Source organism: Aspergillus flavus, chromosome 2 (assembly GCF_009017415.1).
Source record: "Aspergillus flavus chromosome 2, complete sequence".
NCBI lineage: Eukaryota > Fungi > Ascomycota > Eurotiomycetes > Eurotiales > Aspergillaceae > Aspergillus > Aspergillus flavus.
This window is the reverse complement of record NC_092409.1, coordinates 423,275-449,659: the sequence shown is the minus strand read 5'-3', so window position 1 is coordinate 449,659 and position 26,385 is coordinate 423,275. Positions and strand designations below refer to the sequence as shown.

The 26,385-nt window shown below is 47.9% G+C and overlaps 15 protein-coding genes and 1 non-coding gene across 16 annotated transcripts; 8 read left to right on the top strand and 8 right to left on the bottom strand.

Moving 5' to 3' along the window:
* The first annotated feature begins 113 nt into the window (after positions 1-113).
* F9C07_1179511 (uncharacterized protein) lies at positions 114-2,199 on the top strand. The gene is made up of 4 exons (XM_071507688.1): positions 114-193; positions 267-405; positions 458-1,344; positions 1,402-2,199. Exons 2-4 carry the CDS (start codon positions 395-397, stop codon positions 1,884-1,886), a joined length of 1,383 nt encoding a protein of 460 aa, XP_071363485.1. The 5' UTR covers positions 114-193; positions 267-394; the 3' UTR covers positions 1,887-2,199.
* Positions 2,200-2,775: 576 nt separating this feature from the next.
* On the top strand, positions 2,776-4,887 carry F9C07_1179513 (G-protein alpha subunit-domain-containing protein). The gene is made up of 3 exons (XM_041284844.2): positions 2,776-3,033; positions 3,084-4,127; positions 4,187-4,887. The coding sequence occupies exons 1-3, from the start codon at positions 2,873-2,875 to the stop codon at positions 4,779-4,781; spliced, it is 1,800 nt and encodes a 599-aa protein (XP_041141995.1). The 5' UTR covers positions 2,776-2,872; the 3' UTR covers positions 4,782-4,887.
* Positions 4,888-6,145: 1,258 nt separating this feature from the next.
* F9C07_t1 lies at positions 6,146-6,217 on the bottom strand. Its single transcript has one exon. It is a non-coding gene; the product is annotated as a tRNA-Arg (tRNA).
* Positions 6,218-6,434: 217 nt separating this feature from the next.
* On the bottom strand, positions 6,435-8,096 carry F9C07_2276769 (uncharacterized protein). The gene is made up of 2 exons (XM_071510200.1): positions 7,541-8,096; positions 6,435-7,478 (listed from the first exon to the last, which is right to left on the bottom strand). Exons 1-2 carry the CDS (start codon positions 7,933-7,935, stop codon positions 6,920-6,922), a joined length of 954 nt encoding a protein of 317 aa, XP_071363484.1. The 5' UTR covers positions 7,936-8,096; the 3' UTR covers positions 6,435-6,919.
* Positions 8,097-8,951: 855 nt separating this feature from the next.
* F9C07_2276768 (uncharacterized protein) lies at positions 8,952-10,221 on the bottom strand. Its single transcript, XM_071510199.1, has 2 exons — positions 9,378-10,221; positions 8,952-9,327 (listed from the first exon to the last, which is right to left on the bottom strand). The coding sequence occupies exons 1-2, from the start codon at positions 9,852-9,854 to the stop codon at positions 8,956-8,958; spliced, it is 849 nt and encodes a 282-aa protein (XP_071363483.1). The 5' UTR covers positions 9,855-10,221; the 3' UTR covers positions 8,952-8,955.
* On the top strand, positions 10,222-11,804 carry F9C07_2276767 (uncharacterized protein). Its single transcript, XM_071510198.1, has 6 exons — positions 10,222-10,503; positions 10,565-10,601; positions 10,656-11,083; positions 11,136-11,203; positions 11,261-11,343; positions 11,393-11,804. The coding sequence occupies exons 1-6, from the start codon at positions 10,249-10,251 to the stop codon at positions 11,653-11,655; spliced, it is 1,134 nt and encodes a 377-aa protein (XP_071363482.1). The 5' UTR covers positions 10,222-10,248; the 3' UTR covers positions 11,656-11,804.
* Positions 11,805-11,894: 90 nt separating this feature from the next.
* Positions 11,895-12,724, top strand: F9C07_9537 (putative GNAT family acetyltransferase; the record flags this gene model as incomplete). The annotated part of the gene is made up of 2 exons (XM_071511913.1): positions 11,895-12,306; positions 12,384-12,724. The coding sequence occupies 2 exons, from the start codon at positions 11,895-11,897 to the stop codon at positions 12,722-12,724; spliced, it is 753 nt and encodes a 250-aa protein (XP_071363481.1).
* Positions 12,725-12,788: 64 nt separating this feature from the next.
* F9C07_2224936 (putative transporter) lies at positions 12,789-14,460 on the bottom strand (the record flags this gene model as incomplete). The annotated part of the gene is made up of 2 exons (XM_041289961.1): positions 12,789-14,309; positions 14,371-14,460. 2 exons carry the CDS (start codon positions 14,458-14,460, stop codon positions 12,789-12,791), a joined length of 1,611 nt encoding a protein of 536 aa, XP_041141992.1.
* Positions 14,461-15,201: 741 nt separating this feature from the next.
* On the bottom strand, positions 15,202-16,547 carry F9C07_2099045 (uncharacterized protein; the record flags this gene model as incomplete). The annotated part of the gene is made up of 3 exons (XM_071508897.1): positions 15,202-15,562; positions 16,050-16,267; positions 16,308-16,547. The coding sequence occupies 3 exons, from the start codon at positions 16,545-16,547 to the stop codon at positions 15,202-15,204; spliced, it is 819 nt and encodes a 272-aa protein (XP_071363480.1).
* A 598-nt stretch (positions 16,548-17,145) lies between these two features.
* F9C07_9534 (uncharacterized protein) lies at positions 17,146-18,063 on the top strand (the record flags this gene model as incomplete). Its single annotated transcript, XM_071511912.1, has 3 exons — positions 17,146-17,159; positions 17,328-17,401; positions 17,834-18,063. 3 exons carry the CDS (start codon positions 17,146-17,148, stop codon positions 18,061-18,063), a joined length of 318 nt encoding a protein of 105 aa, XP_071363479.1.
* A 467-nt stretch (positions 18,064-18,530) lies between these two features.
* Positions 18,531-19,144, top strand: F9C07_2099044 (aromatic amino acid decarboxylase; the record flags this gene model as incomplete). The annotated part of the gene is made up of 2 exons (XM_071508896.1): positions 18,531-18,565; positions 18,622-19,144. The coding sequence occupies 2 exons, from the start codon at positions 18,531-18,533 to the stop codon at positions 19,142-19,144; spliced, it is 558 nt and encodes a 185-aa protein (XP_071363478.1).
* A 406-nt stretch (positions 19,145-19,550) lies between these two features.
* On the top strand, positions 19,551-21,830 carry F9C07_2276764 (beta-glucuronidase). Its single transcript, XM_041284843.2, has one exon. The coding sequence runs from the start codon at positions 19,790-19,792 to the stop codon at positions 21,722-21,724; it is 1,935 nt and encodes a 644-aa protein (XP_041141989.1). The 5' UTR covers positions 19,551-19,789; the 3' UTR covers positions 21,725-21,830.
* Positions 21,831-22,169: 339 nt separating this feature from the next.
* Positions 22,170-22,652, bottom strand: F9C07_2053624 (uncharacterized protein; the record flags this gene model as incomplete). The annotated part of the gene is made up of 1 exon (XM_041284835.2): positions 22,170-22,652. The coding sequence occupies one exon, from the start codon at positions 22,650-22,652 to the stop codon at positions 22,170-22,172; it is 483 nt and encodes a 160-aa protein (XP_041141988.2).
* A 933-nt stretch (positions 22,653-23,585) lies between these two features.
* On the bottom strand, positions 23,586-24,320 carry F9C07_2099041 (uncharacterized protein; the record flags this gene model as incomplete). Its single annotated transcript, XM_041284840.1, has 1 exon — positions 23,586-24,320. One exon carries the CDS (start codon positions 24,318-24,320, stop codon positions 23,586-23,588), a length of 735 nt encoding a protein of 244 aa, XP_041141987.1.
* Positions 24,321-24,525: 205 nt separating this feature from the next.
* On the top strand, positions 24,526-25,215 carry F9C07_2099040 (uncharacterized protein; the record flags this gene model as incomplete). The annotated part of the gene is made up of 1 exon (XM_071508895.1): positions 24,526-25,215. The coding sequence occupies one exon, from the start codon at positions 24,526-24,528 to the stop codon at positions 25,213-25,215; it is 690 nt and encodes a 229-aa protein (XP_071363477.1).
* A 363-nt stretch (positions 25,216-25,578) lies between these two features.
* F9C07_2053783 (uncharacterized protein) lies at positions 25,579-26,316 on the bottom strand (the record flags this gene model as incomplete). The annotated part of the gene is made up of 1 exon (XM_071508559.1): positions 25,579-26,316. The coding sequence occupies one exon, from the start codon at positions 26,314-26,316 to the stop codon at positions 25,579-25,581; it is 738 nt and encodes a 245-aa protein (XP_071363476.1).
* Positions 26,317-26,385: the final 69 nt, after the last annotated feature.

Here is a 26,385-nt window from a genome sequence, read left to right as displayed (position 1 = left end):
GCTTCTTGAGACAGCAACGCTACATATGCAGCCAAATCCAGGATATCCCTGCATTGTCTCTCTTAATAGGGGAATATGAGTTACGTGTAGCCCAGTTATCGGCAGCTGCCAATTCAGCAAGCACAGGAAGCCGTTCGGGAGCATCGGATGCCCCTGCGAATTCTTTCCGTACGTTGACGCAGGTTTTCCCAGCGTAAGCATATTATCGGTGCGGGCTTGAACGTTCATTGATTTGATATACTGATGTCATCTAAACCTGCCAGCAGATAGTGTAACCTTATGGCTGCAGGGTTTAGGGCGCTATGAAGCGCCTTCCAAACGCCTGCAGTGGCCTAAATTGCTTCCGGACATCTGGGACGACTAAGATGACCAGTCGACTACGTTCACCTACATAATGCGTTATTTGTAAGGTTTTGTGTCACCATCCCCTGAACACTGTTCATCTGATCGCATTCAGATATGTTAACCTGCCGACCACCCTTTGCTTGTACCGTCGGGATGTGTGTCTATCGCACATCCCCGGAGCGCCCGTTTCCCAAATGAACTCAGCGCTGTCTTTCTTTGGGGTCCATCCTCAACGCTCCCATACTAAGGAGGAGAACACAAGCAAACATCATCGTAGGCGCTCTACAATGGACAACAGCGGAAGTATGGTAGCACGGGCAATTACATTCCCTCCGAGCCAAAGTTCGCATCTAAGCGGGGACGGCATTTCTTCAAGCAGCGAACACAGTGACTCGCGGTCATTCAGTCCGAGAAATACCATTCGTCGAAGAAGAGGAAGTTTTGCTGTTAATGAAGTTCCCTCTGCTAGGCGCCTTATCCACGGACAGCACGAAGGGGACGAAGATGAATTGATAATGCTCCGACGTAAGCTTCGCGAGGCTCACACTAAGATTCGGCGACAGGAGATCTTGCTTTTCCGCCTCCAGACGGACCCTTACGCTGATCACCAGTACCCGGACACGGTGATTGATAGGGAATACCAACGATTCATATACAGTGTGCAGCAGACCGCTTGGCGAATGTGCGATATACTAGGATATGATTCTGGGATCCTTTGCGACGCAATCAGCGCCATGAGAAAATTGGAACACAACGTCCATCAGGACGAAAGTAGTGCACTTCAGTTGACTATGCTATTGAGTCTCATAAGATCCTCATCGTATAGCAAAGCGCTGTATCGATCGAGTGTCGCCATGATCGTGTTTCTTTCCTTCGAGCGATGGGCCTTTTCACCACGGAATATCTCAGCCAGCATTTCGCCAGATGAGAATGTGGCATTCAAAAGCATATTTCAATGGTTACTCTCCGACATCAAAATGGATCAGACATCAGATCAAGGTATGACAGGCTTACCTCAGTTTATGTGCGAAATATAACCATATCTCTGAGAATTAGATTCCATGGCTCGGTTAAAGGATGCAGAGGAATGGCGACTCAAAACAGCTCTGCACATAGCGCGTTCCAAGTCTGCCCCTCATGGTAGGGATCTTACGAAACAACGAATCTTGCGTGAACTGTGTCAGCTTTTTGTGACCCGCGATAGTTCCTCTGAAATGCGAAGTGTTCTCTATGGCCTCGTTGACAGTGGTATCAATTTAGCAAGCTTTTTGCAGGAACAGCAAAGTATTTATTACTTTGTACGATTAAAGGGTCGCTATGATCCTGAGACTATGTTGCCTCACGAGCCTCAGCAGGCGGCAATATCTCTTAATCAAGGCAGTGGCGCTGAAGTGATGGTTTGTATATACCCATCCTTAGTAAAGCTTGTTGCTTCGCCACCGTTTACCTTTAATGTATCCAAAGGCAACGCACTTTGCCGTCCGGCGCCTGATGGAGAAGAGCTTGTCTATGGACCTCCAATGAGAAGACGGACCACATGAGTGATAAAGCTGGTTTTGCAACTCTTCATTCAAACTTCGGGGTCCGAATGAAAGTATTCGCTCTGCCTGGGGACTGCGTCTGGTTTTGCCCCTCTTAACGTGATGGAAATCCGGAGTGGATCTTAAAATTGTCTCTCTCTTCTTTTTTTCTTCTCTTCCGCTTTCTGTTACTTCCTTGGTCCTTACTCTTCTCTTTCTATTGACCTTTCCTTCCTTTTCAGTTAGTTGTGCGAGCTCTCATCGCATCGTTCCAACTCCGCCTATTCATCCTGACTGTGATCCAGATGGAGATCTTCTTCTGAAGGCACATCTTGTCGATCTACCAGTTTGTAGTCTCATCCGTAGTCTCTCTCGAGATAAGCCCTAGCCGCCCCTTAACCTTAAAAACCAGCCCATCCCTGGCCAACATTAACTCTAGTCATTACTGGGAAGTCTTTTCAAGAGGGTTGTAATATGGTCAAGGATCTGTTTACAATAAGATATAGGAGTATGAGTGTTATGATGTCCAGCTACCGGGCCTTTCTTTGCTTTTTGTGACGAGGCAATCCGAGGGAGGCTGTGCGCATCTCAGCCTCGTTTGTGTTTGCCAGCTGGCACGGCTGATCATCCCCCACTCACAACCAGGATTAACTACCCCGCAATGCCGCCTCGAAGATGAACTCTGGATACGTATCGGGGTAGTACATGGTTGTACCAGTGCACGCTATCTGATTTACGGAAATGGACCCCTTATCGGTGGTCGGTGCAGTCGGGTCGATATTGGGGATCATCGACCTGGCGACCCGAAGCATCAAGACCTTAACTGACTTGCAAGGCCGCTATACGAGTATCGGTCTCAGAGCAAAAATCCTTATTGGGCAGCTATCAACTCTCAATGCTGCCCTTGGCCAGATCAAACAAGTGCTCGACCTTCTGGGCCCAGGTAACCCTATTGGAGAAGATTCACAATCGACATCACAACTTCACTAAGCTGCTGCGAGGCAATCATGTCGCTTCTGGACCAGCGCCTGTCTCGGATGCAGCAAGATCATCTCACGATGCGGGATAAAACCGGCATTTTGTGGCACGAGAAAGAAACTACCGATTTTCAATCCCTGCTGAACAATCAAGTTAATGCGTTGAATCTTCTTCTAACCGCGCTTCAGTGGTACGTTGCGACCGCAGAACATTGATTTTATATCACTAATCCCTATTTAGTAAATCTATTATCGAACAAAGCCTTTTTCTGCAAAGATCCGAAAGTCGGGTCGTGTTCAACCGCATTAAAGATGATACCTCCTCTTTACTCTGGCTTAGGGACTCGGATTCGGAGATGACCAAGAAAAGCACCGTTCCAGAAGACCTGAGCTTGATAGAAACACGATTCGCCTTTGACACGGATCTCTTCAGCTCGAGGGTTTATTGCTCAGCAGCCAGATCCACCATGGTTCACGCCCTCAGAGGGACCACAGTGAAGCCATCGCCTGGGGAGGCTAGTATAATCTCTGACGACAATGCTACAGAGAGAGCGTTTTCAATAATGAGCAATGAAGAAGCCAGCAGCGTCTGGAAACCCACGGAATACAGATCAGGTCATAAACACCCCACCCACAGTATCAATGCAGGGCGAGCATGGAGTCTGAGAGAGGGATTAAGCCGACCTCGCACTGCCCCCAGCTTAGTCTCGGCCATGTTTCCTACCAGGCAGCGCAGCCGGGCTACAAGTCTTCTCAGTGTGAGACAAGCAAAGAGAAGTAGCCAGTGGCTCTCCTCAATAGCTCTGTGGGACTTATGGGGCGGAGAAACATCACCATATCCTTCTGAGGCGACCAGTCCCCTGAAAAACACACCCGTGGTACCAACCTCGCAAAGGGTCCTCCTTCTCGGCTCCTCGAAAAGCGGCAAGTCGACGGCGTTGAATGTGTTAAACCTCCTTGTTGGGGGTCCGTCAGACATTTCTCAACTATTTCAGTCGAAAGTCACTGTCCTCGAGTCACTCAGCAATCATTTGCGACAGCTCCTAGAAGTAGGAGAAGGACGTTACGATACTAGAGATAGTGTTGATGAAGAATACGCAGTTATGCGCGAGACCTCTGATTCTGTCGCTCAGTTACTAGAGTCATTGTATGTGTTACCTGTCAAGCAAGGACAGGGCAGAATGGCCGAGATATGCACGGATATGACAGACATATGGGGGTATGTACAGAAATGTGGTTTCCTGGATGAAGTGAAACTTGAGTGTATAGATGATGGAGCTGAGTAGTACGTGCTTCGGTCCCTCGATCTCTATCACAAAAGTCCTAAGCCAACTGACCAAGCAGCCTCCTAAACTCTCTTGATCGCATCACGGAACCAAATTATATACCCACCTTAGAGGATACAATGTGGTGTTACACGAAATCGACAGGAATCACCATGGCGCGGTATACTAACGGGCCGTCGGAGGTAATTTTCTGTGATGCCTCCGGGAGTCGTGGGGAAAGAAAGAAATGGGACCGCATATTTGACGGAGCAACAAAGGTCCTATATTTCGTAGACGCAGGATCTTACGACCAGTGCTTAACGGAAGAACATAATGCAAATCGTCTGGCGGAAGAGTTGACGTTGTTCAACAGCGTATGCTCTACTGAAAGACTCAACCATGTTGAGATAGTTCTGTTTATCCATAAAATGGATAAGTTAGAACGCAAGCTGAAGACCGTGCCGTTCGACAGTACCGAAATTGAAAACTGGGGGACATTTAGTGGAGATCCCCAGTCGGTTGACGATGTCAAAGATTATCTCTATAACACCTTCTCGGCCATTGCGCAGAAGTCTAGCCGCTCGATCTCTGTCACTTTCACCAGCTTAAGGAGACCTGAAGAGTTTGGTAAGACGATATTGTCATATGCTTCGTCCGTTGTTAACATGGTTTGATTGTCCGCTGGATCTCTACACACTGCTGAACCAACTCTATTCGGCATTAGGCTATTTACTGGCGCTGGTTCCTCTCATGATATTCCAACCCCACCTTGCTCGCACAGGCTCGGATAATATTCGAATTGCTTCCCCGTGTCCATATATTAGTTCTGCAATTACTAGACTATTGAGACCTTGCATATCCATGTATTCTAATCAATCAATAATCGATGAGGATATACAATAGCGACTACCAGGATAATAAGCGTCACCCAACTATGTCCATGTGCCATCCTCCTCCAACATGCCGGTATCAACCCAGGTGCAGAACTACGTCAAAGCCAATAATGGTGTCCACGTTGTTTGTATGACGTCTCAAGGCGGGCCAAATTATCCCCTGCATAGTCGTAGCGAGAATAGAGCTGTCATCCGCCACTTTTTGAGAGGGGGCTTCCCTAGCACCTATAATTTGCCGCCTCGGAGGTGTTTGCTCAGCGTTGATAAGTGATCAACTCAGCCATCGATCCAAACAAGCCAATTGAATTGCTAGATCGTTTCATTATTGGTTTTTGGGTTTTCCGACGTCGCAATTTCCGCCTCACTTTGCTCTTCTTATTCTTTCCTGGCAGTGGTTGGATTTATATTCATGGATTAGAGTCCAGAGCATTCTACGCCACGCGACTCTCCGTCAAACGTATCTCCTGCCTTCAAACGAAGAAAGCGGCCAACGGCGTTTTATATCTATTGTGAACCTCTTTCATTGGCGCAACGTACCTCTACTATCGATTTGTCTACGACAGCAAGTCCGAGGACTCTGGGGTATAATCCATGCGGCCCAAGATGGCCCTAGTCTTGGGCCTCAGCTCCTGTCGGCCATGGAACCTCACCCAACACATTAGAACAAAGCCAGTGATAGTTAGGACGCAAAATATCCTATGCATTAAGCCGTATATTGATAGCAATGCTGCCTTACCAGCTACAATGCGCAACCTCTCTGTCCTCTCGATTAAAACAAACCGCGCGAATACCGATGCTTGTCCTGTTCCAATGATTATTAAATATACAATTACACAGGGTCTTGCTCTGAAGTCTCCTGCGCGATCGGTCTGTGGCTGTTCTCTGCACAGCTCAGATGACATGTTCTATCAGGCTAGAAAGAGTTGGCTAGGTCTTATTTCACAGTGTAAACCCAATTTGCAATATTGAGAAATAAATATGACCCCATGGAATTCTCATGGGAATGATAACAAGAAAAAGCAAAATAAGCGGAGAAGGGTCAGCGGGTGAACTCCACTCATCTTTACTTAGGGTTGGTTTGTGGAGTGGATCCATCCTGACACCGCTTTTGCTGGCGAGGGAGAAAAAATCGAAACCAAAAAGATTGACCGACGCAGGGGTCGAACCTGCAATCTCTTGATTCGTAGTCAAGCGCCTTGCCATTGGGCCAGCCGGCCTTGTTGTCAATCAGCTTAGCTTAATGCATATATACTCTAGCAGTAATTTCCTGCCAAAATCAGAAACGAAAGTCAGAAGGTTCTGCTTGCACTGATGAACAGCAGTACCTACTCAATACGCAATTCTTTCCGGGTACTACCAGAATTTCAAAAAAGACAATTATAACAATCATATGTGTATATCTGTTCATATACTTTATAAATATACATGGAGAAGTAATCATTTGCTTTACTTGAGGTTCTTGTTTCTCCCGTGTGGGGAGTCATTTAGGGGAGTTGGATTTATATATTTGCATTCGACATCCGCACCAAACATACAACTACTTAGTACTACTTTCACCATATGCCAGTTACCAAGACTTGTGTTGTCTACTATTACTGCAACTGTACTATTTTTCAACTTCACCTTCAACACATTGCTCTTCGGTAGAGAAATATCACTTGATGCAAGAACTAAGATCTTTGTTTCACGATATCCTGGTCGCAAACTATTCGGTCAATTGTCAACCATCCACCAGGCTGTTCTTCGCCCGCGACGAACATACACTAGCATCCCGATGACGATGAGAGACAAGCATTAACTGCAAGGGCATTCTAACACCTAATTGAAGTAAAGCGCGTGATTGATAAAGAGCCTCACCGTAAGGAACACGGTCGCAACGAGTACCATCGCTCAAGACTCCTTGCAACATTACAAGGCAGCTAAAACAGCGGCTGATGACCATGCTTCTCCGCCAACAACTGCGCCGAAGCAGCCACCGCTGCATTACAACCGCTCGAAATCGCGCCCGCGATAACCTTATACGGAGTGATGCAGTCACCCGCCGCAAAGACACCGCGCACGCTGGTCTGATGCATCGGTGGTGCGGCATTGATGTCGCCCATGGGCGTAAGCTCCAGACCAAGCTGACTGGCAAGCGGGCCTTTGACAGTAGTGTTAGGGCTATGGACCAGGAAGGTTTCTTCCTTAGTCGTGCCGTCCGCGAGCTCTAGGTGAATAGAGGAGCCGGTATGGGTGAGCTTCTTGATCGGGGTATTGTTAACTGTGAAGCGGGTCTTGTCCTTGTCTGTTAGGGTTGAGAAAATCTGAGCACCAAGTTCCTCCGCTCCGTTGGTGTAGATGGTCACTTTTCGGGCGAGCTGAGCGGCTGATTCCGTCTGATGCATTGCCATCGGGACATTCCCGGCAGATTGAATGGCGAGCACGCCAGCTCTATCCGTAGAGCGGTCTTCATATCCTTTGCAGAAGAGGCAGTGGAAACTGGACTGTGTTAGCTAGGATCGCCGATCTTCCAATGAATAATGGGTTGATGATGAGTATACATTCTCTGACCCCACGCTTCTGCGTATCCCGGAATATCAGGGAAGACATTTTCCGAACCAGTAGTAATAATTAATTTTCTTCCTTTCCACACCTTGTCATTGGCATCAACAAGTTGGAAGAGTCCATCACTAGTCTTCTCCGCTGTTTTGAGGTCCACGTCTTCGATCTTAATCGTGTCATAGTGATGGAGAACTTCGTCGCGAGCTTCAGCGCGGAATTGAGCAGGATCTCTGTGGTCCCATGTTGGAATCATGTGCATGTGGGAGATATTCGCATTGCGATAGCTTTTGTTGTCGAATACGACGGCTGTATGAAGTTGGCGGGCCAGTGTGAGGGCAGCGGTGAGACCGGCTGGACCGGCGCCGGCAATCAGGACATCTACCACCGAGTCCATAGTGTTGAGAAATCAAGAGGTATTGGATATACTTTCTGGGATAATCGTTGGAATTGGGAGTTTAAAGTAAGAAGTGAAATAAGGAGGGGGAGCCGCAGGTCTGTTATGTATGGCAAGTGAGGCAATTAGGCAACGATACCCGTTACACGCAATTTGCAAAGGAGGGGAACGTATGGTAGTGAATGTGTCTTACCCCACCACCTGCACAATGATCATCTTCTGACTGGCTGCCGAGTCGGTGTTACAAGACAACAGGGATTCGATACAGGTAAGGCTCCAAATACAGACAAAGAAACGGAGCGGATGACGGGACGTTGCCCTATTTTAGGTGGTGTCCGTCCTGCAACGTCGCAGAATGCAGATCCAATAAAAATAGAAATGCAACCAACGAGGCGTTTTAGAAAGGCAATTAAATAAACAGAGTAAATAGAAGAAGTTAAAAGTTAATAACACGAGGCACATAGCATCGGTAGCTCTTCATCCTTGCTGCAGGAATGATCATCTGATGCTGGAACGAGTCATGACATATAAAATAACGAAATTATTAGAGGGTTGCACATATATAGTCTAGCTGGAGACATACGCATAAATCTCTGGAGCAGAAACCTGCGAAGAGCATTCCAAGCCTCGTATAGTCAAATCACACTGGTTCGGTTACTCCTTTCAATGATACTTCGAACTAAGGAACAGTAGGCTGACCTCGACTCATCGATATAGATCTCAAAAGCCCAAAACATGCAGTTCTCTCACTACGTCCTCTATTTAGTTGCAGCCACCGCAATGGCCAATCCAATTCCAATCCCCGAGGCCGAGCCTAATGCAAACCCCGACATGGCCGTCATCGAACCCAAGTATTGTTGCCTGTGATATGGAGGATCAAGATGAGGATGAAATAGGGTACGCGGGGGAAAGCTTAATTTGACATTTGGATGATAACGGATGCCATTATGATCTTATCATGTTATGGAGTATAGGTGTTAAACGATGCTTTTCTCATTTTACTATATACGCAAAAAGCTTCTATGGAAACGGTAGCCAATCATCACTATACCTAAAGTACTCTCGAATCTTGGGTATGTAAGGCGAATCATTGGGACAATATTTGAATCTTTCCAAATTAGAGACACTGTCATCCCCAGGAAAAACATACCGATAGCATGGGTCATGCTTCTTGACAAAGGACTGTATCTGATGCCAGTCGCGGCACATGCGCTTCTGTCCATCTCCGGGCTTGAATCCGGACATATTATTTAAAGGAACATATCGTAGGGTATCATCGGCCGCGCACATGGTCTCCACCCGGATACTGTCTAGACAGTGCAAGATATGAGGATAAGTAACGCTCTGAGGACGATTGTACCGGTATTCCTCAATGGAAATGTATAAATTGCGCTAGAGTTCTCAACATGCGAGAATCGGATGAAGCATGCTGAAAGACTTACAATGCAATGGAGAATATGATGTGCATTCAGGATATAGATCCCTTTTGTCACGTCCCACGGGAACGACTGCGACTCGGGCAGTCCCAATGAACTTGCCTCTTGTTTGTCGATTGCGATGATCCCGTTTTCCCATGGGATCTCGTTGTGCCAGAGATCACTGACTTCTCTCTCATTTGAGCCGCTGTACTTGGTATTCCACCACATTGTGTCTTCCTTCGTGAATCCTAGTTTCAATTCTTCCCGTCTGTAACTAGAACCGACCCAGACGGGCTGCTTAGGCGCAGATAATTCATCTCGACTTGATGTCCAGCCAAGAATCAACAGAACATTGAACAATATAGAAAGAAAGAGTAGTCCAAGTAGAAAATGGGGTTTCAACCAAGCCAGAAAGCCCGCTCTTTCTCGTGCCTCCCATGTATTTTGAGTGCCATGTTCTGAAGAAAGCGATTCATATTCCTCTTCTTCTGCGTGTCCCATCTTCGGTTGCTCCAGTATACCGCTGCAATCCTTAGTTTCCAGGCGTGTCTGGATATCAGTAATCGCCCGTCATAGAGAACAAGCTAATGAGAAAGAGATGAGGGCAAGGGCCTACAGGACAACCAAAACAGGTGAAAACGTAGGCCACATTTCTCGTAGTCAGGCCCCCTCTACCCCGCCTCGTCACTCGGTTCCCAGTTATGCAGGTGCTCTAAAATTACGAGGCTGACTGGACATTCTGGACACCAAAGTCAACGCGATAACCCAATTATAACATACACGCGGTAGTCATGCACCATGTCAGCCTCATCCTTGCTTAAAGAAAATATTTCTGACCTCCACACGAGAGGGGAGGGAACATATAAGCGGTTCACTGAAGGCAGCATGAATCCTCATGGAAAGTTTTACAACTCACAAACCCGCAGATCCATTAAGGTCCACCCAATCCACTCACCCAAAGAGGCCCACCATGGAATCTAGTCCACATTGGACGCACCTCTCATTTGCGCTTGCTTCAGCCGGCGAAGTGCTAGCAGCCGGTATAGTCCTCCCCATCGTCTGTCTAGCATGTGTAATGCTTCGTTTCCTCGCTCGAGGAAAGCAAAAGGTTCGCCTTGGACTGGATGACTGGCTGCTCGTGCCCGCAGCGGTATACCCCCCATCCTACGTTGCAGATAAGGCATGCCTCTGACACGTCTCCCATGACTCAGATTATGGTGACTGGAATGGGCATATGCTTCATCTATGGTTAGTACCAGCACCTCACACCCAATATGGTAACCGCTCACGAAGATCTGCAAGGCTACTCCGTTCACGTAATGGGATACCCTACGCCCTACCCCATAAGCGACGATCCCAAAAAGGCATTAGCAAAGTACAACCGCGCCTACGAAACCGAAGCCAAGATTGAATTCTACTTCCAACTCTTCATGATCGCAGCATACGGCTTCATCAAGGCGAGTATCATCCTCTTCTACCGCCGGATCTTTGTCTCGAACACGAAATCCAGATTCACCATTGTCTCCAACATCTGCCTCGCTGTAACGGTGGTATGGGCCGTGGCATTCTTTCTCCTGTTTTTATTCGGCTGCAAGACAAAGATCTACCTCCATTGGGCGCCTATCCAGGAAGTAAGGGAGAAATGTGGAGACCCCCTTGCCGCTGAATCGGCGCTGGTCATTTCGGACCTGATCACTGATTTGGCGATACTGTTATTGCCCTTTCCGAAGGTATGGGTTGATCATGTGACATGATGCTAGTTAGGCTGACGATGACATGCAGATTTGGATGCTTCAAATGTCTGTGAGACGGAAGATTGCCCTGAGTTGTATATTCGGGGTGGGGTTGATGTAACGCTCCCTGTTGGAATTCTAATTGTCATCCACCGCTGATACGGTTTCCACTAGGGCGCTGTCAGCCTCTGTCGTGAGATTGGCCATTTACCTGATCGTCTTTCTGGTTGGGTACGAGGCTGGATATGATCCCGATCGTGAGTCTCCCTTACCTTACCTCGTAGAGGGTTATGTCTAACGGTCTAGAAACCGTCACCACAATGCTCTGGTGGAGCATGATCGAAGTCAGTCTAGGTTTGATCGCCGCGTGCTTACCCACCCTCCGTCCCCTGGTTTACTCCGCACGAGGTTGGCTGCTTCGTGAAGGAAAGAAGGGCTTTTCGGGACGGTGGAGTCGAAAGCTTGGATCCATAGGTGATCGGACATCAGAGGGTGGGACTGGGACGTCGTCGGTGGATGCGAATAAGTCTAGCTCGGTCGTTATCCAGGAGCCGAGGACGATGGTGTAGTGACACGGCTTTGTTCGGGGAGTTTGGGAAATGGGTTTTTTTTTGTTTTATTGGTGCGTTTGCTATACATGTGTTACGACTTGCTTTAGATGCCTCGTATATCTTTGCTCGTACCCCGGATTAATTGTTAGAAATGTGACATGCCCCTCTTCTTTGACCATGACCATGACTGTCGTTTCCTCTGAAGGATAGAATACCAACTTTCACAGAATACGGTGGATAAGACGAACTAAACGAAAATGCCCCTCATAGTCTCACGCGCAAATCTAACCCAAGACTGGGACGAGCTAATAACCAGCTACTGGACCTCGTGGAGCTCTCCCCTCCAAGCCGTTGGGGAATTAACGTTCGCCCACCTTGGGGAAGGCAACGAGGCTGAAGCGACAGCCCTTGCGGATGTGAAAAAGTCCTTACGTCAAGCGGCTGAATCCGACCCGAACATCATCTGGTTGAAATGCTACGATACTGAATCCGGACGGATTGTCGCCGGAGGAATGTACCACATTCATCACAGTAATCCGTACCGCGCGGGTGCACCCAGGGTTGAGGCGAAGTGGTTTCCGGAGGGGAGTGAGATGAGGTTATTGGCTGAGGAGTTTTATGCCCAGTTGTGGGCGTGGAGGGGGAGGTTGATGGGGGATAGACATGTTTGTATGTCTTTTCTTTTGTCTGCCTAGTGTTTGTTATTTTTATTTTTATTTTTCTTTTGTCGATTGACGTCGGTATAGGTGGGAATGCGCTCTGGGCACTGCCCGAGTATCGCTCGCGGGGCGCGACGGAGCTTATTATGGACGAGTTCGTCCGCCATATGGATGCACTGGGCATGGAAGGGTATCTCGAGGCTACGGAGATGGGGTTTGCACTGTATCAACGGTATGGATTTGTGGCTATCGCGCGACCACGAATGAGGTTCTCGGAGCACAAGGAACGGAGTACGCAAGGGAGGAGATTAATACACGAGGTTCAGGCGCATCCCGTCTGGATTATGTGGAGGCCGGCAGGGGGCGAATACAGGGATGGAGAGACGGTGCTCCCATGGGAAGGAAGGGCAAAACGCATCAAGTTGTAGGAATAAAGAAATGAAATTGAGTCTATAACGAATAACAAAGAAATGATCGACAACGAGAGTAAGTCTAGGCCTCGTTAACCCCTGATGTGCAACCGTCTTTTTCCTTTGTCAGCTCGTCTTCTGTCGGCTGTTTTTCTGTTGGCTGTGGCTTGGCTTTTTTCATTGAAATCCATGGTGTGAGACAGGCCCCTAGCACGGATGCACAGCTGAGGGCCATTGGGATGTAGAGCGTCCGTGCAATTGCGGTGCTGTACGCCTCTAGAACGTGTGGCATGTCTTGATCGTCTACGAACTGACTCAGCTGCGTCGCGCCCAGCTTTGTTAGCTTCGCAGGGTCAACACCTGGCGCCAGTGACCGGACGGTGTGCGCAAGGGTGTTTTGGAAGACTCCCTGAGCGACCGCGACGAAGATAGCCGAGCTTAGGTGTTGAACAAGAGTCACTAAGGTCACACCAATCGGGATATCTGCCTCAGATAATACGGTTTGCACGACGTAGCTAGGCTGGCCAAAACCTAGTCCGACACCAATACCGTACAATGCCTGGTACCCAATTAGACACCCGTTCGAGGTGTTGGTGGACAGGGTCGATAATAACCCAGCACCAACGCTCGCCAGGATGGTCCCCAGGATCATTGGTGGGTTGTAATAGCTCACCCTGGAAGTGAGGACTCCAGCGATCACGGAGAATACGACGTAACCAACGATCAGTGGAGTCAGCATGATCCCTGAATCCAGGGCTGATTTGTGTTGTACCGCCTGCACCCACACTGGAATGTAGACGATGGCCACGTAGATCCCTCCCGTGATACACATGGCGTATCCGACGGCATGCCATACCGACGCATGTCTCGAGACGCTGCGGGGGATGGTTTTGGACCCGGGGACAAATATCTGAAGGAGAACAAATACCATCATGAGGAGTACAGCCACCACCAGCAATGCGATGATCCTGCCACTATTCCAGGGGTATTGGGTACCGCCCCATTGGAGTGCCAGAAGCAAGCAAACGATGCCACCCATCATGCTGACCATCCCAAAGAAATCAAACTGGCGGACTCGATTGCGCAATGACAGTGAGGCGATTGAAGAGTCCACCGGCGTATTCACGAGCAAAAAACATACCAAGATGCTCAAGCACCCCAGTGGTAGGTTGATGTAGAAGCACCATCTCCATGTAGATCTGTCCGTAAAGGCGCCCCCGATGAAAGGTCCTACGATGGCAGCAACACCAAAGGCAGCGGACATGATACCCAGGTAGGAGGCACGGCGATCGAGCGGGATAATCTTTGTGGTGATCATGATTCCACCGGTAAAAATGCCAGCCGCTCCAGCGCCGGCAATCGCGCGACCAAAAATCATGGCAATGGAGTTAGGCGCCGTAGCACAGACTAGAGAGCCTATTTCAAAAATCCCAATCGCCGAAAGATAGACGATTTTGATTGAAAACAGACTGTAGAGCTTGCCATACGGAATCTGGAATACGCTGAGCATGGTCAGGTATGCGGCAGTCCACCACCCCAGATCATCGATGCTGTGGAACTCGCTCGTTAATGACGGGGTCACTGTCGCGAGGATTGTTTGGTCCTTTAAAAGACGATGTTAACATCTGCAATTTCAGCTAGTGTTACAAAGCTGGACTCCTTACCATCCCAGTCAGGAATACAGCAAGGCATAGCGCAACCATAACCAGGCTGAGGCGAATAGAGGAAAGAACCGAATGATCAGATGAACCCATGGCTGCAAAGGTAGTTGTACTCGGTTTAACTCTACACTGACCTGTGAGAAGGCCGAGAATAGCGTGGGTGGCACCCCTATTTATCCGCTGGCAAGGCTGCCTTTGTCATCCTGTACGGCGTTGAGCCCTACCCTTCGACGGTGGAATTCTCACTGGCGTGCCTTAGCATGGTCTTTTTGCTCTTGCTATTTTCACGCAGGCTCTCAATGGAACCTGTTATGCTTTGGTCGGGCCACGCCAAAACTCGATATTCAAGAAGTGGTTCCAGCGGTCGCCCTTAATGTACCTCCGCGTAGCACAACATTTACGAGGCACTTCAAATGTATACACTTTCACTAACTTCTTCTTCTTCTTCTTCTTTTTTTTTACACTTTTACTGAATTGAAATAGAATCCTTTGTATTAAGATGAATACTTCCTGGGTAGTAACATTAAAATAACGCGGCTATAGTGATTCAATTATTATTTCTAAACTGGTCTCTTACTATATAGTAAGGGTAGACAATATGGCCTCCAGGCCGCACCGCTAGCTGACCTCGAATGGTATCCGTGGTGGCACTGGTCGTCTTTGTCTTGTTTCTCCTTGGGGTTGTTCTGGGTAGGATTGTGCATATAACCTTTTAGATTAATGGATAACTCTCAGTGGGACAGTAGATTAACGAGGACATGCTACTGGCAAACCTTCTACCATTGCATGAGCATGTAAAAGTCTAGCTCGACAACGGAATTCAATTCCAGCTAATTAATGCTGGCTTCTGGCAAAAAGGCTGAAGCTCCGCGAAGTATCACGGGAGCCTGGCGCTCCTTTGGTGGACGTTCGACTTGAGACCCTCGAAGGGTACTGGCTCTCTTGAAGGTTGTATGCTCGACCTCGAGGTTGAGCCACCAGTACATCCTCCTCTTTTTCAGAGTCACTGCTATCCACCTCCTCCTGGCCAAGATCGGCGGCACCCCTCAAACGCAATGCACGAGCGAATGCAAACTGCATATTCAACAGTTCGATGGAGGGCAGAGGATACATGTCTGGATTAACCGTCTCCATCGTGATGATATCCACTGAATACATCTGAACTGCTGTCTCAAAGTCGAACAGCTTGATTCGTCTGCCGACAAAGCCTAGGTTGGATGGAAATAAAGGGCTCTCGAATATCAATACTGTTAAAACATTTGAAGATGGCTAGTCAGATAAATATGGTCTTTAAGACTTTCCGATCATCTCATAGTTCAATGGCCTGTAAGACGAATCTCGCCTTAGCCCATACCGCATGCGAAATCCAAGAAAGACATAATACGTTCCGAGTGGCTTCAGTGCCTTGGGAGCCCGTAACTACGTCTTTGAATTTTGTTACCTTGTCTGGTGTCCATTAGCAGGATAGCCTAGTCCAGAAGCTTTGCTGCTTTGTCCGAGATATACTTCCCATCCTGAATGTGAATAGCATCACCTTAGAGCTCGAGGCAAGTCTATCTACCACCTCCACGGATCGAGTCATTGTGGTTAGCGGTATGTAGATTAGTTCGTAAGCATTTGCCTAGACCATCCTTGTCTTTCTCTGAGTCGCTGTCCTACTCCTCCGGGTCATATCGACATACCGTCCTGCTGACTGGGTTGCAGCCTCGTTGAACTGGGTTTGCATATCGCTAATAGAATCACCAAAATCACTCAGTTCGTCCTGGGTGGCGCCACCGAACAACGGGATGTTGAAGTCCAAGGTTTGTAAACGATCAATGCGATCGCGTAGGAGTTGGCGTCGATACGGTTCTTTTAGCATAACATCGTATGTTCGCCAATTGAGATCCTTAGTTAGACCCTGCTCGTCAAGTCGTCCTAAGACTCAACGCTTAACCGACTCTGGTTGAGTAGAAATCGACGACCTTGTTAGTATCTCCTATGAACCGTAAACTTCCTACTTCTAGATTGAAAGAGCCCGCTGATAGTGAGTCTCCGGTGTTCATATTCACCAACCAGTGACGGCCTCTTGCTAACTGCTCCTCGACAAACGCATAGTAACCTTCGTGTACAATGTTCCAACATTGTCCATATGCAGTAGACACTATTGGAGCACACCTCGGTAATCTATTCAAACGCATGCCTGGCACCGCTCAACCCCAATGCTCGCCTTAGAAACCGTTGGATGTCCAAGACGTCGAAACATGGCAGAGGATATTCATCGGGATCAGCTATTGTGATCGTTATGATTTCCCCTGAATATATTTGCTTTTCCGTTTCACAGTTGCAAAGTTTGATCCTTTTCCCAGTGTGACCGAGATTTGATAGGAGAGAGGGTGTCGCTTTCGGATCCATCGCATTCATGTCTTGTGAAAGAATAGGAAATCAGTCCGCTGCTGCTTTCCCAGCAGCACATTATTTGCGTCCTCCAACTGTCGCTTGAGTGTGGCCATTTCACCGTCCCTCTTGCCATTTAAGCCATTGAGTACCTCCTTTGCTTCTTTCCAAATCGTACCGTTGAGCTTCTTGAGTTTTTTTCAGGGCATCCAGAAAAACCGCACAGGTCAGACTTTGCTGTCGACTGACATTTGGACTGGCTTGAGGGCAAAGCGAGCTTTACCCCATAACCCATGGGCATCTCTTGGTAGGCAGAGAACATCCTGCAAAACCTCGGTGCCATCCGGGCCCATCACAGTACTCTTCCACTTGGCAATCCTGTCTGGGTGCCTGAAGGACTCTATGAGTACAAAATTGTTCCTGTGTATTCTTTGGTTTGCCCATCATGCTATAGGAATAGATGTGAGCCACTTGGACAGGCACAGAAAATTCCAAAGTGTTTCTGTGTCCTCTGGACATACAGTGACCCGTTTACCTTTTCTATCATGTGCGGGTTCCATAAATTGCGTAGACAAAACCAAAAGCTCTGCTGGTCGGGATTTTGCCCGCCATATTACATGGCTAAATATGGACTATCTCTATTGGATCATCTTTCTTGGTCAGTACACAACACTGATCGCGTTCGACGCATTATTGCTGGCCTTGCTTCTAGGTATATCGTGATGGGCAATGGATACAAACTGATCATCGTCTTGATTGTTTCCGATCGCTTTCTCTTTAATGTTTTATCGGTGTCCGTATTGGGCGTACGGCTGGCCCCTTGGCATGTATTAGTATATGTGTCAGAAGATGGAAGAGTATAATACTTACACTAGAGTAAAGTCTGACGAGTGGGATGTGTCAGTTCTGTTAGTGTAATCACAACTAGTCTTGTTTTCATATACCAGAGACTCTCCAGTTGCTCTGTATCTGATAACTATAACAGAGCATGTCCATGTGGCAGTGTCTACAAGCAGAGCCACTATACCGATATCTTTGATCATTTCAAATCGCCGTACTTCCGCTATCTGAGGTGCAAAACCCTGGATAGGATTGATGGTGGTGCTTTCCCAAGCCATCTCAAGGCTGCTCCTGTCACGGTACTTTGCTCAGGATGATGATAATGATGATGGCGATGATGGTGAGAGTGGACTGTGCAATCCACCAGGTGCCTACAGAACCGAGCTTAGAGGCTACGAGGGTACTTGGATATTGAATGAAGGAGCAAGCAGAAGATATGTGAATCAGGCAATCAGTGCAGGCTCTACGTGGGTGAAGTGATGCAGACGATAGCGGGAAAGCCGTGGAAACTTCAATTTTATCATAGCAGTTCTAATAGCTAGGTTGAATAGACCAAATATTCCACCCGGTGATATTCATATCCACAAAACCACAAGAAGATTCCCGACAATCAGTGACACAGGCCACCATTGCGCCCATTCATTGGCAGAACCTCTCCAATTCACCAATAAGAATTCGTTCGTTGCGAGGAATAAACCGCAATCTGTATTCCCTCGGCATTCTAACAAGACTCGTGAGATTGGAAATGCCTTTTAGAGGGTCGGTCTCGATAGATTCGTCTGCTCTAATCTCGAAAGCGGATAACATGCGTAAAAAGGTGAGGTAGAGCTCACGATACGCGAGCAAAGACCCAGCGCACATGCGGTAACCAAGGCCAAACGTAAACAGGGGATGACTAGGATGTTCAAGCCACCGTTCCGGACGATAATTCTCAGGATCGCTTCATAATGCATAAGTGGCTACTTGTCAACTTCGATGCAAGGTATGTTGGCCTCCTGAAGTGGTGACATATGAATCAATGTGCGAACTTCTTCACAGTTGTTGCTTTGTGCGCAATAGAAAAGATCTTGCAGAAGCACTCGAGGTGAATCCTTCCTATCTGCGCAGCAATGTTTCCAATACCGGCACCGTGGTGGATCACCGCAACAGGCAAATACCACTAGGGCGACGGTTTCGCTCCCTGAAAGTATGGTTTGTTCTACGTACTTTTGGCTTAAGTGGGTTGAGAGCACATATTCACAACGGAATTCAGGTAGGGATTGAATTTGCCGAACTGTTGCGTAGCCGACTCGACCTGTTTGATATTATTATCCAGCCAGCATTTGCTCTGACGGTCTTCCGCCTCTTGCCAACTAGTCAGTCATCAGAACTAGATTCCAAGGCTAGAAAGGTCTACGAAACCATACACCAACAGGGTGACTTTTTCTTGACATCGGCAGTGGTGGACCATGTCTATGCTATACGTGTAGTCAATGCCAACCAGGCAGCTCATGTGGAACATGTTAGAAAGGTTTTCGAGTTGTTGGTGACGTTAGCAGAAAGCTTTACTATGTCCGAATAGATAGCCTCTTAAATCTGATGGATACATAGATACGCTTCAGTCGATCTGGCCGTTCAATGTTCAAGAGAGAAATCTATGTTGTAACAGGATATCCTTACGCCGGTTTAGTAGTGATACGAATATCAATCAATGGAAAGAGAACGCCTTTTATACGCCATGATATAGCTACCCTCCCAAGCACTGTCTATGTGATAGATTAGACATGTGTTTCATGATCTTCCAATCTGCCAGTTCACTGCCTTGTAAAGAACGCACAAGGTAGACCAGCTAAGAACTTTAGCCTTCAACTATGATGAACAAGTGGCTTACAAACTCCTCGGCAGTCAACCTCCACATCCCGACATCTGAGTTTCCCCCCACAGTCTTGGCTGCGCTACTAGTCAGATTCTACCCTATCCCTGGATATCTCGAATGTACCCCGCAAATTGCAATAAGTCTTCATCTATATCGGGATATGAATCTAACGCACCAGCCAATCCGGTGGACGAGATTTGAGTAATGTACTCCTGTTTTCAGTTGCCGACCTGTTTCAATAGCCGTCGAGTGTGCCAGGATGCTATTTAAACAATGTGAATATTTTGCTATGGTCAGTCAGTTTCTGATGCATTATCTCAGAGACAACTGCGAATGTAGACTCCATCCACCATGCAGTTCTCAAGAACTTTGGGATTCCTCTCCTTTCTTTCGCTTGCCTTGTCTGTTCCAACGGACACCCATACTCATCATCTTCGCGATGATCTGGCCAGAGGAGGCTATTCGAAGGCCATGCTCAAACCGCAGCAAACTACTACCCGAGACCTCATCTCGCTCGACGGGCTATGGAAATTTGCCCTAGCATCCGACGACAACAATACGCAACCATGGACAAGCCAACTAAAAACGTCCCTGGAATGCCCGGTCCCAGCATCCTACAATGACATATTCGCAGACAGTAAGATCCACGATCACGTCGGATGGGTGTACTACCAGCGCGACGTGATTGTGCCAAAGGGCTGGTCCGAAGAACGGTATCTTGTGCGCTGTGAAGCCGCAACACACCATGGCCGGATCTACGTCAATGGAAATCTGGTCGCGGACCATGTGGGCGGTTACACGCCGTTTGAGGCAGATATTACCGATCTGGTTGCTGCCGGAGAACAATTCCGCCTGACCATTGCGGTTGACAATGAACTCACGTATCAGACGATCCCACCTGGAAAGGTGGAGATTCTCGAGGCGACGGGCAAGAAGGTGCAGACTTATCAGCATGATTTTTACAATTATGCTGGGCTGGCTCGGTCGGTGTGGCTGTATTCTGTGCCACAGCAGCACATTCAGGATATCACTGTTCGGACGGATGTGAAAGGCACCACCGGGCTGATTGACTACAATGTTGTGGCCAGTACGACACAAGGAACCATTCAGGTTGCCGTGATAGATGAGGATGGCACAACCGTAGCGACAAGCTCAGGATCGAACGGGACTATCCATATACCATCCGTTCACCTTTGGCAACCTGGCGCCGCGTATCTGTACCAACTCCATGCCAGCATCATAGACTCTTCCAAAAAGACTATTGATACATATAAGCTAGCAACGGGCATCCGGACGGTCAAAGTACAGGGTACTCAGTTCCTCATAAACGACAAGCCCTTCTACTTCACCGGGTTCGGTAAACACGAGGACACTAATATCCGCGGCAAAGGCCACGACGACGCCTACATGGTGCACGACTTTCAGCTGCTGCACTGGATGGGGGCCAACTCCTTCCGAACCTCACACTACCCATACGCCGAGGAGGTCATGGAATATGCCGATCGACAGGGCATAGTCGTGATAGATGAAACACCCGCCGTCGGTCTAGCATTCTCCATCGGAGCGGGAGCCCAGACGTCTAACCCGCCGGCTACATTCAGCCCAGATCGCATAAACAACAAGACTCGCGAAGCTCACGCTCAAGCTATCCGTGAGCTTATCCACCGCGATAAAAACCATCCCAGCGTGGTCATGTGGTCCATCGCTAACGAGCCTGCCTCTAACGAGGACGGCGCCCGCGAATACTTCGCACCTCTGCCCAAGCTGGCTCGTCAGCTTGACCCGACGCGACCTGTCACTTTCGCCAATGTGGGTCTTGCTACCTATAAGGCAGACCGTATTGCAGACCTCTTTGATGTGCTTTGCTTAAACCGGTATTTTGGTTGGTACACGCAAACGGCTGAGCTCGACGAGGCAGAAGCTGCGCTGGAAGAAGAACTTCGCGGATGGACCGAGAAGTATGACAAACCGATTGTCATGACGGAGTACGGAGCAGACACGGTGGCGGGCTTGCACTCGGTCATGGTTACTCCCTGGAGCGAGGAGTTCCAGGTCGAGATGCTGGATATGTATCATCGGGTCTTTGATCGGTTCGAGGCCATGGCAGGTGAACAAGTCTGGAATTTCGCGGACTTTCAAACTGCGGTTGGTGTTAGTCGAGTGGACGGGAACAAGAAAGGTGTTTTTACTAGGGATCGGAAGCCAAAGGCTGCTGCTCATCTATTGAGAAAGAGGTGGACGAACTTGCATAATGGTACTGCTGAGGGAGGGAAGACCTTCCAGTGAGGGGAAAAATAGGTTGACATATAGCTATGCTTGTACCTAATCCCGGCTGTTAGGCATACCTATTATCCATACGAGTCACAACATGTAAGAAAGTACCCGGATAACATGTTTAATAGTGAATCACCATTTGGATCAGTATGACGAAGAAATCTCGCCATTGGTTTGAAACGATTAAGACTTATCGGGCTCCATCAGAAGCTGTAATAGCCCTAATATTAACAAAGTAGATATTCCAAAGGGTAAGTGTCTTACTCTGCGCATACCCTCCTCAGCACCAGCTTCCAGGCGCTTTGCCGTCTGAGCCTCCGCGGACGGGGACGGCCTGACCCGCGTTGGCAACGTTCCTGTTGATACCAAAATCAAGCCCATACATCCAGTGTGCAGAACGGATGAAAGGGTCGCATTTTGTCTGTGGCATTCCACGTCTCTCTCATCAAATTTCTTCCTACTCCTGTTCCCATGGCGGAGTGGGTGGGTTATTGTCGATGGGGCCGGGTAGCCCGCCACCCTCGCCCAGCGTAGTGCTACTCGTCGGCCAACTGTTGTAATCAAAGCTGACTCCTGCCTCTGCAAACAGTGGGCGGACACGGCGTTCACACTCGCTACTTAATTGCTCATTTTGGTCCCATAGAACCTCCTCCAATCTAGGGAAATGGCCGCATGATAGAGCATTACCAAGACCAAGCAGACCCTTCTCTAGACGATGAAGGTCGTTCGTGATACGGCCAGCAAGATGTAATGACATGATGCTTTGGGGAAGAAGTTCGACGAGCAGATCTGGATCGACAGCAGGATCTCCCGCCCAGAACCGGGAGTGAAACTCATCCAAGTTTAGAAACAGATGTCTCAGCGCAGGGAAGTGGCGAAAGCTGAAGACAGCTCGGGGCTCTGGCGGATAGACGCCGTGGTCTCGCCAGCGAAGGTTCATATGTAATGTCTCAAGTGTGGTATGGCGGCTGAGATATCTAACCGCATTCGCCAGGTGAAAGTGATCAGTGCAATCGTAGGATGCGGGCGCGCGGCAATGCTGTGGCGAGAGGCCCGACGTAGCCTCATAGAAAAAGTTGCGTAGGCCGGTACAAGACGAAAGCATCCCTTCAAGGTCCCACTCGGCAAGGCAGTCGGACTATACGTGAGCCGAAGAGCCTTGAGATTCGGGAGGGAAGGAAATGGGGCCTTGGGTGAGATGCCGCTACACATGTGAAGATTCAGGGTCTCTAGGTGAGTGGAAACGCTTCAAAGAGGTTCCGCACACTCTGTAAGGTTGAAAAGACCTTTACAATGCGCCTCCATCACCGTGGCTCTCAAACAAATATCGATCGTCCTCAGAAGAAGGTGCGAAATGCCAGCCGCGTGAAGCGCCGAGGAGCGAACAATCTCATCCCTATATGGGCTGAGTTGAATACTGCAATGTTCTAGATTTGGGACCGTAAGGTTGTTGGCTATAGTCCGGGTGCACGGGTCGAAGCTACCCTATCCCGTGTTCTCGCTGCAAAACAGTCCCTTGAGATGCAAACTGTGTGCGAGGGGTGCTGTGATATCGAATGCCTTAATTCTGAAGACAAACAAAGGGCCTACATCTACAATCTAGCCCAAAAATTGAACTCATGTTTACCAGAAAAATGGAAAGACCGAGAATGGAAGTTACTTTGCCCAATCAGTGAATGCTACAATGTGATTGAGACATTGAGAGACAACCAGGATATCCAGGTCCACCTCTGTTGTTCTGGCGCTATACATTATTAGTACTTTTTATGCCAATCTAGGCGGTTAACAGAAGCTTAACGATGATTTCCCTGGCTTCACTATTAACAGGGCTTTAAACATCAATATAAAAGTAACAGCTTAGATACAGAACTCTCTATCTGCTAATTGTCTGTTCCTCTTCCATGCTAGAGGGAATCCAGTCCGTTTGGAAACCCTCAAACTTAAACATCCTTCTGATGGTTTCTCTGGTATCCTCATATTCAGATGCAATGCGAACGCAATTCTGCTTTTTCTTGCCTTTGTCCAGCAGCCTGCCCATTTGGTGTAACAAGGATAGAACTGTTGGGATATCAAGACAAACAGGCTGTAGCGAGCACGCCTCGCTGCTCGCATGGCTTAGCAGTGTGACTTCAACATCATCCACGAAATCCAATTGTTTCTTCTTCAGCAGCGCCCAGACTAGCTGAAGCCAGAGGGGCAGGATGACCGACAGCGTCTTATTATTTTCGTAATCAAAATATCCATAATCATGATGAGGTGGAATACAGCTCCAACCTTTCATGTACTGGTTCCTTCTACATAGAACCTCGAGCTGTTGCTTTGAATTATCTGTTTTGTTCCGTTCCCAGCCGTATATGAATACCCCATAATCGATGACCCCTGAATCAAGTGGCAATTGACTTTCTTCATTAAGATCTCGGATTCGTGAATTGATACTATCAATTTTTTCAATGGCTACTAGTAACTTCTGTTCGTCGGTAGGGTCACTCGTATATGCTTCATAGAGCTCAATGAGATGCTGTGTGGCTCGCTGGTGGTTATAACGATGGAAGATCTGCAGTGGATGTGACTTAGAGGTGTGCACGGAACTTTGTGTAATACAGTCCATGGCCTCGTGAAGACAGGATAACTTGCTAAAGCCTTCTTTTGATTCTTAGAGAGGCGAGTATCTTTATATACTGTTTAGACTAGTCGTAAGCCCTTTGTGCACCCCAATTCGCACTGGAAATCAGGCAATGATATGCTCACCCTCCTAGATATATATAGCCTCGTGCCCACCTTCAGAATTATAAGTCGATACCTTCCTATTTACAATGCCCAGTATTAATGTCTTAAAGGATGTCTGGTGCCGTATTATCGGTCACCTTCGCTTAAGGCATCTATGGGAGTTTATTTTTAAACATAAAGAATGGCTCGACTTGGCCAAGAAACATGACCGGGCTCTTCCTCTTCTTCTCGGCTCCCATCTGAGTACCTTTCGACCTGGCGAAAAGAAATCACGTTACTGGGTCCTTATAATAACGGACTACTTCGGTGACCTCCGGTATGACTCGGGTAAATTCTTCAAGTCTCTTCAGGATGGCTGGAACCACAGAAATAAGTATGAACTGTACCATGAATCGGGAATTACTCTCAATATCCGTGATGTCATAGCTCCAGACGAAGTATTACATCTTCCACTAGAGAACATGTTCTCTGAAAAAGAGGGAGAGCTATACTGCGAATATTCCTTCTATCATGATCCTGGTATAACAGCAATGACACGGGATAATATTATCGGTCTCGAAGGCGCTACGAGAGAAAGAGAACATACTAAAAATGGCTGTACTCTCAGGCTCGAATATAAAAAAAAATCCAGGCAGTATCTCATTGAACCAGATAATCAGAAGCAGCAAATATGGGGAAATCAGTGGGATGAGAGAGGACTGATTACTTCGATTACCACAAAAGCACCCACTCACAGAACGACCCGATCCCCCTTTCCCAATTATGTAAAAGATTAACTTCAATCATTTCGTGGTTTTTCTTCCTATTTCTAGGAAGACACCTTGGTTATCTACAAAATTATTTTCATTGAAACTATAGTATATCCTAGTCCCACTCGACCAAAACACGAATGGCATCAAGGTCGCACCATGACTACCATATCCCCAACAGTATATGTCTAAAAGCCCGTCGCTCCGGGGGGTACCTCCGCTCATTTCAGAGACATCAGGGGGACGTCACCCCCTACGCTGGGGAGCGCATCTTCTCATAAAATAGAATTATAATTATGCTGAGGTTTTATTCTGCTAGACAAAAAGTCTATGTAGAAAGGCAGTAGATGGGTGCCCTGTCCGAATAGACCCCTAGCTTTAAGCATCAGATCAATAACGTAATAGCTGCCGATGATTAAACCCGAGATCCTCCGTGATGTTTGTCTGCTGCACATATGCGCCGGGCACCCAATTGGAAGAGTAACCATATAGCGCGCATTCTATTCGGAGATTCTCCTGACAGTCCTCATATTGCCCCTTGTCCTTTGTTTCCAGATGATATGCCAACGCAATATATCTTTGTAGTATACTATCAGTTCGAAGAAAACCGACTGTAGATCCACTATTTCCATGTGACATATGCAGCTGACTGACACGCCTGTTGAACTTGCATTCAAACTCCATTAATATCACTTCATGATCTTCCACGATCTCGAGTTCCACCATCCCCTTCCGTAGCCGCCAAATGAAACTCAGGAGTAGTGTAGGTGTGAACCAATCACAGTCTTCCCAATACGGGTGTTCATAAGGCTGATAGGTACTAGCATCTTTCGGTCGCTGGTGCGCCCACTCAACTGGGTAGTGCCGTAAGCGACAGAAATCTTCCAGGTAATGTCCTAAGCTTTCTTCTTCTAAGACATACAGAAAAACACTGGTATCGATCACGCCGAGATCGGGATCGAGATTATTGAGGATGTTTAGCCGGCATAGTTCCGTGTTAATTAAAACTATTCGCCCCAGCTGTTCACTAAAGGGGGTGCTTGTAGTAGCAAGACCAAAGACATGAGGAGGAATGGGGCCTGCCCGACTGTGTTGGTCCCTGTGATATTGCCAAAGGGGTAATGACATTATAGGGAAAGGGAGGAGCGTCTAGCGCGTGAACTTGGGAATTAGGGTAGGAGGCAGTGCCAGATGTCA